The sequence below is a fragment of the Rhinoderma darwinii genome, chromosome 9 (genome assembly GCF_050947455.1).
Source record: "Rhinoderma darwinii isolate aRhiDar2 chromosome 9, aRhiDar2.hap1, whole genome shotgun sequence".
NCBI classification, from domain to species: domain Eukaryota; kingdom Metazoa; phylum Chordata; class Amphibia; order Anura; family Rhinodermatidae; genus Rhinoderma; species Rhinoderma darwinii.
Window position 1 is genome coordinate 83,109,371 of NC_134695.1, and position 13,109 is coordinate 83,122,479.

The following is a 13,109-nucleotide window of genomic DNA, read 5'->3' on the forward strand; positions in this document are numbered from 1 at the left end:
TCACATCTTTGCCTTTCTCCTAAACAGATAAATGTGCGTCCTCATCTAAAGGTCCAAGTGAACCTCACCTGACACATATGGAAAAAGTATCCATCATATGCATTTATAAATCTGTCTATTCATCCAGATATAGAGAAGCACCTGATGTGAAGTAGACTTATCCATTTAGGCCTCATGCACACAACCGTGGCTGGAATACGGCACGGATGGGCCGCAGAGTTTCATCTGCGTGTTGTCCGCAATCCCGGACCGTGCGCACACAAGGTGTGCATTGACTTCAGTGAGCACGGACCATGATTGCGGTCCATAAATTTACACGTCCTATTTTTATTTATTTTTTTGCGGTCTGGGCTCTGGGCAATGCAACGACCTTGGAAACCTCAGTTTTGTGCATTGGCCCATAGGATAGAATGTGTTCTATACTATCCGCAATTGCAGATAGCATATGGCCGCAAAGGCACGGTCGTGTGCATGAAGCCTTAGGCCGGATTCACACAAGCGTGTTTGGTCCGTGATATACGGTCCGTATGTTGGCCGCATTTCCCGGACCGAACACCGCGCAGGGAGCCGGGCTCCTAGCATCATATTTATCTATGACGCTAGGAGTCACTGCGGGAAAACTGTCCCGTACTGTAATCATGTTTTCAGTATAGGACAGTAGTTCCACGGAGAGGCAGGGACACCTAACGTCATACATAACTATAATGCTAGTAGCCCGGCTCCCTGCACTGTGTCCGGTCCGGGAAATGCTGCCGACATACAGTCGTATATCACGGACCAAACACGCTCGTGTGAATCCGGCCTTAGTCTGAAAGTTTTATCGGCGCTTGCAAGTTTTTATGCTGATCATTGCATTTGCAAAAGAGGGAAAAACAGCAACAATGGGTAATATGGAATCAGCCAGCAGGGGGCAGATTAAAACGGGACCAAATAAGAATCAGCCAGGTGGAGCCTGTGACTTTGTAACATGAAGTCAGGCCTACAAATTGTTAAAACTCCATTATTTAGTTGCCAGAAGGATTATAGCTGCTGCCAAGGAAGAAATGAATGCATTGTTATTATGATTTTTTTCCCCCTTGACAATCATTATGACATACCCCAGCTAGGCAATGCTAAATGTCAAGAAATTATACTAAATTAACTCTGGTCTTTGTAATAATAAAAGTGCTGTTCTGATGCGAACTTACTTATTATGTAATTATACTTGCCCTTTACAGGGGAATAATAATCACCTTACATCGAGGGGTTACTGTGTGTTACTCTGCAGTGTATCTGAAGCTCAGTCACCGCACAAAGTCTGAACTAAAGAAAAGGAGATTAACATTGATTTTAAATGGAAAAAGAAAAATAATAGATTGAGTTGGGCCATATTGTTTGCTTGAATGGTGTAATAAAAAAAAATAAATATCTTGTGCACGTTTTTTGGCGCGTAATTAGGACTCCCGTTTTACGCGCCAAAGAATCAACCTGACGCTTCCTTTTTTGCTCGAAGCGTTTTTTAAACACGCATGTAAAAAAAAGCGTCATATGCACTAACGGTCGCGTTGATGTCAATGGGAAGCTTAAATGAAGCATTTTTGACGCGTTTACGCCCTGCAAATACACGCCGTGTGAACAGGTCCTTACATAGTTGCTAGATGAGCCCATTATGTGAGTCTGTCATTCAAGTCCCTTTGGGTCGTAGAAGACTAAATCTAATAATTAAACATCGGTTGTTATGGTAACGGAGTGCAGTCAAATTTGTGTAATAAAAAAGGACACTTCATTCTAAATCACATGAAAATTAAAAGACTTGACTATCAACTGTTTACAGCTCCAGAGTCATCGTGATGCAGCTAGAACCAGAGCGAAACCTGCAAAATAAGCTCCCGCAGTAAAATATTGTGCTCATTGCTGAGATTGTTAGCTCATGGGGACATCCTTGCACTTGTTAATCGGCTGAAATAATTTACTTTACGCTTTCATTTTATGTGCTTTCTCCTCTTTAGTCATATTTTGCTTTTTTTTTTTTATAAAGGAACCTTTTTAGATTCGAGGTGGTTATATGTCACAGTACGATATCTAAAATAGATCAAAAAGAGAAGCGCCTCATGGTGAATGGGTAAACCAGGTGTAAGAAATATCCTCAGCTGGGAAAGTTGTGCAGTATCCAGGCACAACACTGTTTGAAGGCATACAATTGATGAAGTTGCTGCTGCTTCCTGGCCAATGGGACCACAAGGCTCCACCACGCAATATTCAATCAGTGTGAGAAAAAGTATATATAAATATATGTGAAAGTGTATATATATATATATATATAGAACGGAAATGAAAAAGCGCTACTTCATCCAGACGGTAGAAAATAAATTGGTTAGGTATTAATAAAGTATTTATTAAGGCAACGCGTTTCAGCACCGGACTGGTGCCTTCATCAGACCTAATACATGTATTAGGTCTGATGAAGGCGCCAGTCCGGCGCTGAAACGTGTTAATTTAATAAATACTTTATTAATACCTAACCAATTTATTTTCTACCGTCTGGATGAAGTAGCGCTTTTTCATTTCCGTTCTATATATATATATATATACTTTCACATATTTATATATATTTTTTCTCACACTGATTCAATATGTCACAGTATGTAGAGGTCTGGTACATGTGACTGTACATTGGATGAACTCTACTGACGAGGACACACCCTGGGGCGTTTATTTTATTTCTAATAAGATGATATTCATTCCCATGAGGTTTTGAATTCTGCAGACCAATTAGGACGTAGGACAGCGGTAATTCTATAAAGGTTACATTGTAGTCACTTCATTAGAGGAAACTCTGAAGCATTAACTACTAATGATTAATAGTAACTAGTGAAGAACCGCGCTCTGGAGCTTTGTGTAAAATACATTTATTTGCTATTGTTCCATCACTATAATCCCATCACCCCACCGCTTATTATGGGACAAAGAAAATCACTATGAAGGAACTTACTGAAAAGTAGGAATAAATTCACTGCTCACAAAGGGTTACAGGACTTCTAATCAGAAGTCCCACACAGTCCATGTAGCAGGTCAGTCTCAGGACGGTGATGTCACATATTTTATGTAACAGATTAGTCTGTGATCGGACATGATGTCACAGGATTAGTGCAGTGAGTTCACACGGTGTATGTATCAGGTTCATTTTTGACTGGACAATGATTTTACAGGATGAGTTTTTAGTGAGGTCACATAGTTTTACTTTGTGGATGGTGATTAGTGTCTGTATAGCGATGTCACATTTTACGTAGCAGGTCAGTCTGTGATTGGACACGATGTCACAGGTCGAGTGCAGTGAGGTCACTCAATCTATGTAGCAGGTCAGTCTATGACTGGATAATGAGGTCACAGTCAGTGTAATAAGGCCACACGGTTTATGTATGGAGTCAGGCTGGGATTGGATGGTGATGTCACAGGGTAAGGGTCAAGAAGTCACACAGTCTATGTAGCAGGCCAGTCTCAGTGAGGTCACACAGTCTTTAGGCTATGTTCACATGTTCAGGATTATGTCAGAATAATGGCACGAATCATGACAGAATCCGCTCACGTTCCGCCGGAAATCCATGTAAATTAGGTTTTTTTATACCCCAATCCCATGCTCAGGAAAACACTCGCATGGAATAATGAACGTGTTGCGGGTTTTAAAGTCATTAAATGTAATTATTTCTGCGAATTCTGCACTGAAAAGCCACGGATTAGCTCCATTGAATTACAGTGGCCAATCTGAAGCAGAAAATGGAGTTCTTCTGTGGAATTTTCTGAAAAATCCCCACCTGTGAGCATAGCCTTTGTCTCCAAAATATTTCTACCTCTAACTCAAACCCCCCCCCCCCCCCCACTACCAAAATTTGATTATAGGGGTTTTCCAATACTTGATGTTGATGGCCTAGATCCCATTATTCTACTAATTGGTTGGGGTCCCAGGTGTTGATCCCCCACTGATCAAATATGAATGGCTATCCTAAGGCTGGGGTCTCACATCGCGGTTTAGGCGCCTTTTTTGTACAAATCGCATTTTCATCAAAACGAGGCAAATTGTGGCAAAAATGCATATGAACCATGAGGTGAGATCCAAGTATTAGGAAAGGCCATCACTGTTTGTAAGTCAGAGGCTTGATATGTCTGCAGAGTCTGATGTTACGGGAATTCCTGGAACATACCAAGTCAGAAAGTTGAAAAAAACCTAGCTGTAAGGCGATACGATGAGGGATAAGATCGGTGAGCGTTTCCCTTCGATATATTTTACTGCTCCTCTCATGCCATTTAGTCTCCCAAAGCACAACTAAAATTAGCCCTGCATGTCTTCACCTCCCTGGTCTCCTGAGATGTGCGGCTGTGTATGTGTCTGGCACTCCGCACCATCCAGCAAGCAAACCGCAGTTCACCAGAAGATGTATGGGAGCGAGAACTCAAAACACACTTAAAATAGAACGATGTGTCTGCGCGGGGCACAGGCAGCACGCGTCATTCCGAACAGAAATCCTTCCTTGCCAAAAGAAATGTTTATTGGGCTAAAGAGACCATTTTTCTATGTGACACTTTAGCCAACACATCACGTATACAACACACTACGGCGGACCTTAAAGGGTCTGGAGTACCCAAGCCTTTATATTAGGGAATTTCATTTATCCGCAACTCCTTACATGCCTTCACGTGTAGAATCCCTCCTGCTACAAGTAGAAGTGACCTGAAGCTATAGCAGGGATGCCTCATGCTTTCCCTGCAGCCTGTCAACAGTGCTCTACAGTATGTCGACAGGCCATGAGGTCACACGTAGTGCAATTTATCTCTTCAGGTCACTGCAGTGAGAAGGTGAGTGAAAACATTTTTTACCTTTCAGCTGCACATTTTTACTCTGGGGATCGGTTCCATTGTCAGTAATGACGATTGTCACATGATGAACCGCAGGTTCTATATAACGAACCGCCATGGATAGATAAGCGTGGGTGCCTGTGGAATATGAACACACGAGTTATAATACCAATGTCTTCATTGGTTAAATGTGGCAGTCTGGAGCAGTCAATTGTGGAGATTTTTTCTTTTACTGTACCCATTGTAAAAGCTTGTAATGTACTACGGCAGATCATGCCCCATATAGATAGTGAATGACTATGGAGAAATGCAGCCTGAAAGCTGTCGGGAATATGGCAGATCTAGATTTCACTATACAAGATCTAACACAAGAACCGTGCAAGAAATTGTTCAACTCCTAGAAAGTTGTTTAAAACTGCTCACAATGTTGTAAAATAACAAAAGAAGTAATACTCACCTTCTCAATCCCCTGTCTCTCCCATGCTGCTGCTGCCTCCGTCTTCCACCAGTGTCTGTTCTTCCTGTTTCATTGCTGAAGCAGGAAGAACAGAGACCGGTGGAAGACGGGTGAAGCAGTGGCATGGAAGAGACTAGGGATTGATTAGGTGAGTATTACTACTTTTGTCACGTCACCACTACAGCCAGTAATTGACTGCAGCAGTCACATGTTGTGTTGGCATGTCCGCTTTTAGAAAAATGTATGGGGCAACCCCTTTAAAAATCACGCAACATTTTAGGTATATGGATCCCTTAAACGGTCATTGTAGTTTCCATTACATACCATTCAGAACAGTCACTTTCCACTGTCGGGAACGTGTAGCATCATCAGGAAGCCTGAATGTGAAGGGGGCGCCGTTTCCCACTGAATCTCTATCACAAGCACGAATTATAAGTCTTTGCTCCTCCCTTTTCGGTGTGCAGAAATACTCATTTGTGTAATCGCCGACTAGATTGGGAATGTTGTCGTTGACATCCAGGATTTGAATGGTCACATCTGCTGTTGCTGTTAGACCAGGATCACCTGAAAAATATCATTCATGTTCTATTAAGACCGTTGTCATTGCACCTATATTGAGTATTCGTAAATTACAACTGCTGCTCTGAGCACAATATAATATGTTCACAGTGGTACACACACACACACACACAAACACACACACACACACACACACAGTTTTCAATCAATAACAACCAGCAGAATAGTGAGTGCAGCTCTGGAGTATAATACAGGATATAACTCAGGATCAGTACAAGATAAATAATGTAATGTATGTACACAGTGACTTCACCAGCAGAATAGCGAGTACAGCTCTGGAGTATAATACAGGATGTAACTTAGGATCAGTACAGGTTAAGTAATGTCATGTATGTACACAGTGACTCCACCAGCAGAATAGTGAGTGCAGCTCTGGAGTATAATACGGGATATAACTTCGGATCAGTATAGGATAAATAATGCAATGTATGTACACAGTGACTCCACCAGCAGAATAGTGAGTGCAGCTCTGGAGTATAATACAGGTTGTAATTTAGAATCAGTACAGGTTAAGTAATGTATGTACACAGTGACTCCACCAGCAGAATAGTGAGTGCAGATCTGGAGTATAATACAGGATGTAACTCAGGATCAGTACAGGATAAGTAATGTAATGTATGTACACAGTGACTCCACCAGCAGAATAGTGAGTGCAGCTCTGGAGTATAATACAGGATGTAACTCAGGATCAGCACAGGATAAGTAATGTAATGTATGTACACAGTGACTCCACCAGCAGAATAGTGAGTGCAGCTCTGGAGTATAATACAGGATATAACTCAGGATCAGTACAGGATAAGTAATGTAATGTATGTACACAGTGACTCCACCAGCAGAACAGTGAGTGCAGCTCTGGAGTATAATACAGGATATAACTCAGGATCAGTACAGGATAAGTAATGTAATGTATGTACACAGTGACTCCCCCAGCAGAATAGTGAGTGCAGCTCTGGAGTATAATATAGGATGTAACTCAGGATCAGTACAGGATAAGTAATGTAATGTATGTACCCAGTGACTCCACCAGCAGAATAGTGAGTGCAGCTCTGGAGTATAATACAGGATATAACTCAGGATCAGTGCAGGATAAGTAATGTAATGTATGTACACAGTGACTCCACCAGCAGAATAGTGAGTGCAGCTCTGGAGTATAATACAAGTTGTAATTTAGGATCAGTAATGGCTGATACATTTACAATCTTTCTATACCACAAATGAGTGATAGCCAACAATCAAAATAGTAACCTGGATCTTTACACCATTATTGCCATAGTTTTTACTAGGTTTTTCTTCACATATTCAATTAAGCTACTCATACGGGTTGATGGACGACCATTTACATGTTAGAACTCAATACGATATGGATCATTTTTTATACGATATATGAACGATCAGTTTTCACCAACGTTTATCATTGATCGTTTTTGCATTTACACCCAGTAATTATTACAAGAAATGCTGCATGTAAACGAGCCTGTTGTATTGTAATATATTTAGGAGTTGTAACTTTTTATGTACATTTATCCTATATTCTAAACTATGGTATTCTTGGGTACAATTCACCTTTGTATTACGTTATATTATCTTTGGGCTTTTACGTGTGCTTTTTCATATCTTCACAGCCCATTAAAATAGGACTTACTGATTTTATCCTCACCTCCTTCCTTACAGCTGCATGGGTTACCCTTATGTTATAGACGCCCATGGATCTGAAGAGTAAATGTGGACAATTGGGGTGAAATGGTGATGCAGAGGTTTGTCTCCAACAAAAGCAGGTTTAATTGAGGGAGTGTATATTGAGATTTGCTTCAGCTCACATATATTGCTTGTACTGAAAATATGCGCCTCCAACTGTAATAAACAATCATTTCCAAACAGTTTTTCATATTTGTCCCAAGTAAAAGTGGAAAAGTAAGTAGTACCCAGCGAAGCTCACCCTCCGCTCAGTCATCCTACTGCTGTTGGCATTTTGAAGGTGGTGCCAAGCAGATGTTCTCGGGCCGGGTGACTGTGCGCCTCTCCTGTAGGCGGATCTCGGCAAAATTAATTGTGCAATGATTTACATTTAAACTGAAAGCAAATTACCTCAATTATTCTTAATATAAAGGGAGGGAGTGATAAGTAAGTGTGTGGGTAACATGCCCCCTTTCCTTTTAACGCTTGCATGTCTGAGGACGCAAAGACTAATCCAGCAGCAGCCTCCCTGACACTTTCATTCTTTTTCTTTCAAATATATTTTTTATTGGTTTTATTGTACGATATCAAATAAAATGAGCATAAGTACATGTCACAAAATATTTGAACTGTTAGTTTGTCAAAAAGTACACACCAACCCTAGGCTCTATTCACAGGACAGGGACCGAGTGTCGGCCGATAAAAACGTCCGTTTTTCTCGGCTGTTTTACATCTTCCCCTTTCCCATCCCTTGGTTGAACTTGATGGACATGTGTCTTTTTTCAACTGTACAAACTATGTAACATCCATTCCGGGCCGTGTTTCCGTTTTTAACGGCCGATTTTGACCCGTTTTGCATCCGTTTTTTTCTCTGTCCGTTTTAAAAACTGCTGAATTTCATTTGTACATTTTTCCCCACACACTTCCCTCTGTAGATACTGCCACAGCCCCCCTGGAGGTAGTGCCACACAGCCCCCCTTGTAGGTGGTGCCACACAGCCCCCTTTGTAGGTAGTGCCACACAGACCCCTGTTAGTGCCACACAGCGCCCCTAGGTAATGGCACATAGCCCTCCGTATGTAGTTCTACACAGGACCGTTTTACATAGCACCCCCCCCGCCATAGAGGGTACTCCCCCTACCTTTTTGTAGATAGCGCCACCGTTTCAGGAGAAGCCCCTGACTTCACTGTCCATATATGGACACAGTGAAGTCAGGGACTTCTCCTGGTGCGGAAACACTGGCCACAGCGCCAGGGATTCCGCTTCAGATGTCCCTGACGTCACTGTGTCCATATATGGACAGTGAAGTTAGGGACTTCTCCTGAAGCGGAATCCCCAATCCCCGGCTACAGCGTTTCCGAAGCTGTAGCCGGGGATTGGGGATTCCGCTCCTACAGGGAGCAAAAAAATACCCCCTCCTCCTCCTCCTCACATGAACTTGGATTTTTAAGATCACATTCGCTAACATATCATCTGACCGCAACTTAGTTTTGAATCAGGCCGGAGGTAAGACTAACAATCCTATTAGGAAACTTCCTAAGAATCCTTAGTGTATGTGCACACATAGTATTTTCAGATGTTTTTTGGGCCGTAAACTTCCCGAAACCTGGCTGAACAATCGGAAGCAGAACGCCTCCAAACATCTGCCCTTTGATTTCAATGTCAAAAACGGCGTTCTGTTCCGACGGGCTGCTTTTTACGCGGCCGTTTTTCAAAATGGCCACAAAAAAGAAGTGCATGTCACTTCTTCAGCCGTTTTTGGAGCCGTTTTTCATACTCTATAGAAAAATGCCCATAAAAAACGCTACAAAAAACGCGAGTGGCTTAAAAAAACTTCTGAAAATCAGGAACTGTTTTCCCTTGCAAACAGCTCCATATTTTCAGATATTTTTTATTTTGTGTGTGCACGTACCCTTAGACTGGCTCAGACGGGTGGTTTGTAGACGTTATATTTTCTTATAGGCTCCCAGCAAACGTCTGGTTACAACATTTGACCCCTCTCATCCTGTCCCCAAAAAAAAATAATGTAATACTGGCCTGTGGTCAACCCTTCTTGATGGCCCAATTAGGGTATATGGACATAGTAAAGGAGTGTCCCTTTGCCCAGGACCCCCTTCATTGAGCCAGAGTGGAGAGCTGCAAAATGCGACTCTTGCTCTAGAAGGCTTGGTGCCATTATATGTTATGTGGTCTACCATCGTTGACATGGCAGCAGCCTCTTAAGAGTCGGACCTCTTATGAGCAGCTAATTTTTAGGGGAGCTGCTGAAAAAAAGCAAGTTTTTCTGATGGGACAATTTAAGAATTTTTTTTTTTTACATTTGATGTTTCTTTATTATTTGCAAAGTGAAATGCAAGAACGGAGTTGATAGCAAGCTTGCAGTAATTTATTGCATTACATAAATGGCCTGTTCTTTGGGTAATGCGCTGGCAGTTGATAGGTTAAATCCGGGTAATCTGGCCCCCACCCCCTCACTGGGTCTGGTCCTGATGACCCTCATTTATCACCTATTCTGCATGATGTCAGGATAAAAAAAAAAATCCTGTACTCAGCTCTTTTACCGCAATGAAAACGAAAAAACCTTTCACAACGCACAGACCTTGGGAAAAAAATAATTTGTGCATTTAAAAAGACAATTTATTATTAGCTTCTAGGTAGAAACAGGTCTACGGAAAAGATTAACGAATAAAACAAAAAGCACTCCATAATGCAGTAGGAAAGAAAAGGGATATAATTAATGTGCGCGGACCGAGCCGCACTCGCCAAACAGAATTGTGCAAATCAACAGGCACGACTCTGGGGTGCGTGTGGTGGCACTCTGGACCCTCCAATCAGCACGGCTGCTGCTCCGCCTACAGACCTCGATAACGAGACCAGAGAAGATATAACAACGAACAAAAGAAGAGAAAATGCAGGATCCGCCGGGCGCCACCAATTTTGCATTAAAAGGACGATTTCATGAACGTACAACACATTTCGAGATCGTACCTACCTCTTCCTCAGGTACATACAGGTGTTCACACACAATCAGTATTTAAAGAGGCTCTGTCACCAGATTTTGCAACCCCTATCTGCTATTGCAGCAGATCGGCGCTGCAATGTAGATTACAGTAACGTTTTTATTTTTAAAAAACGAGCATTTTTGGCCAAGTTATGACCATTTTCGTATTTATGCAAATGAGGCTTGCAAAAGTACAACTGGGCGTGTTGAAAAGTAAAAGTACAACTGGGCGTGTATTATGTGCGTACATCGGGGCGTGTTTACTACTATTACTAGCTGGGCGTTGTGTATAGAAGTGTCATCCACTTCTCTTCACAACGCCCAGCTTCTGGCAGTGCAGCACTGTGACGTCACTCACAGGTCCTGCATCGTGTCGGCACCAGAGGCTACAGATGATTCTGCAGCAGCATCGGCGTTTGCAGGTAAGTAGCTACATCGACTTACCTGCAAATGCCGATGCTGCTGCAGAATCATCTGTAGCCTCTGGTGCCGACACGATGCAGGACCTGTGAGTGACGTCACATATCTGCACTGCCAGAAGCTGGGCGTTGTGAAGAGAAGTGGATGACACTTCTATACACAACGCCCAGCTAGTAATAGTAGTAAACACGCCCCGATGTACGCACATAATACACGCCCAGTTGTACTTTTACTTTTCAACACGCCCAGTTGTACTTTTGCAAGCCTCATTTGCATAAATACGAAAATGGTCATAACTTGGCCAAAAATGCTCGTTTTTTAAAAATAAAAACGTTACTGTAATCTACATTGCAGCGCCTATCTGCTGCAATAGCAGATAGGGGCTGCAAAATCTGGTGACAGAGCCTCTTTAAGCATCACGACCGCCCACAAACGTAAGTGACGTACAATTTTTGACAGAAAGCCAAAACATCATTGCAATAAAATAAATTAAAATGATCATAAAATAATCAGGATTTGTTCTGCAAACTGCCAGATAGAACATCAAATTCAATATAAATGGTAAAAGGTGCGTACAATAAGACCTCAAATGTAAGATTTCAAAACAATTGTTCATTATTTATTTTAAATTATTTATTTATGTTCTGGAGGGATACAACCCGAAGTACTGAGTTTCATAAATAATGAAATAAATAATAACTGCACAAACAAATAATGAACAATTGTTTTGAAATATTACATTTGAGGTCTTATTGTACGCACCTTTTACCATTTATATTGTATTTGATGTTCTATCTGATGGTGATGAAAAATGGGTTTTGTAAACCAGACATGTTCAGCTGTGGATTGAAAAATCCTATAGAAGTCACTCACTATCCTTGGATTGATATATTTAGATAGGTATTACCCTCTTACAATTTTATATATAATATGTTGGAGTAATTCACACTAGGTGTACACCACCAATTATCGATATATGAACAAAGGAACGGGGAGTGGGAAAAGTAGTGTGTTACATCAATGTTAAAAATAAAAAATACTTTATTGAATAATTATTAAAAACAATGTTAGATGAAAAAATTTTTGACGTTGTGCCAAAGTCCCCTAGATTGGCACACTGAGACAATATTATGTCTAAATTAATTGCTTCGTTTTATTAAAGATATATGTGTCTAGCCTCCCCCTGTGTATATGCGAGGAGGCTCTGCAATAGTCCCTGATCCAGAGATTAAAGTGTTAATTATTAGCAAATGGCTGTCCCCCTCAGTATCAATGACGAGACAGTCAACCTGCATATGACACTAAAGGTTCCTCCAACGGGCTGTAATTAAAGCCCTGCGGTGGAGAAATCCCTGCATCAATACAACCATATGGGTTGTATGTGCATGTGTCCCATGCAAGTAGACACGGCACAGCAGAGTTGAGACTGTTGCGTGCTAGCTAGTCCTCTATGTATGAGCTTGACATAGCAGAGCTGTAACTGCTCCGTAAGGACAACTCTGCAGGAGGAGTAACTGATCAGATAGTGTGCTCACACAGTGATCTCCAGTCCCACGTAACCATTAGTATTCTGCCTGTCAGGCAGTTGTATCACTAAATCGAGGTGTGTTTACTTTGTGCAGATAAGGCTGCCGAGGTCAGTCACATACACATGGGAAGGGTTGAGAGAAGGTGAGCCGCGATCAGCTGTTTGAGTGTATTCACAGCTCAAACATAGCTCGGCATAGCAGAGTTGTGACTGCTACGTGAGGACAATTCTACAGGAAAGAGTGTGTTCTCTTTGTGCAGACTATGCTGCCAGAGTCAGTCACATACACATGAGAAGGGTAGAGAGTAAGTGAGCCGCGATCAGCTGTTTGAGTGTATTCACAGCTCAAACATAGCTCGGCATAGCAGAGCTGTAACTTGCTATGTGAGAACAACTACAGGGAGGAATAACTGACGGGCAGGCGGCCACACAGGTAGTGTGCCTCAGCAATGATCTCCAATCCCACGTAACTGTAAGTGTTCTGCCTGTCAGGCAGTTATATTACTAGATCGAAGTTTGTTTTCTTTGTGCAGATCAGACTGCCGAAGTCAGTCACATACACATGGGAAGGGCTGAGAGGAGGTGAGCCGCGGTCAGCTGTTTGAGTGTGCTCGCAACTC

At 41.9% G+C, this 13,109-nt stretch overlaps 2 protein-coding genes across 9 annotated transcripts in view; one reads left to right on the plus strand and one right to left on the minus strand.

Annotated features, from left to right (window-relative positions):
- LOC142661093 (uncharacterized) overlaps positions 1-13,109 on the plus strand; it is a 201,451-nt gene that overhangs the window by 45,967 nt on the left and 142,375 nt on the right. The window lies entirely within an intron of this gene.
- The window catches only part of CDH16 (cadherin 16), an 80,280-nt gene that overhangs the window by 2,783 nt on the left and 64,388 nt on the right, over positions 1-13,109 (minus strand). Inside the window, exons 14-15 of one of the 2 annotated variants that reach the window (XM_075838338.1) lie at positions 5,612-5,851; positions 4,852-4,968 (exon numbers count right to left, since the gene is read on the minus strand). The exons of the other annotated variant lie outside the window; for it this stretch is intronic. Of the exons in view, the coding sequence (XP_075694453.1) occupies positions 4,852-4,968; positions 5,612-5,851 (357 nt within the window). The remainder of the gene's footprint in view (positions 1-4,851; positions 4,969-5,611; positions 5,852-13,109) is intronic. 2 annotated transcript variants of the gene reach the window in all.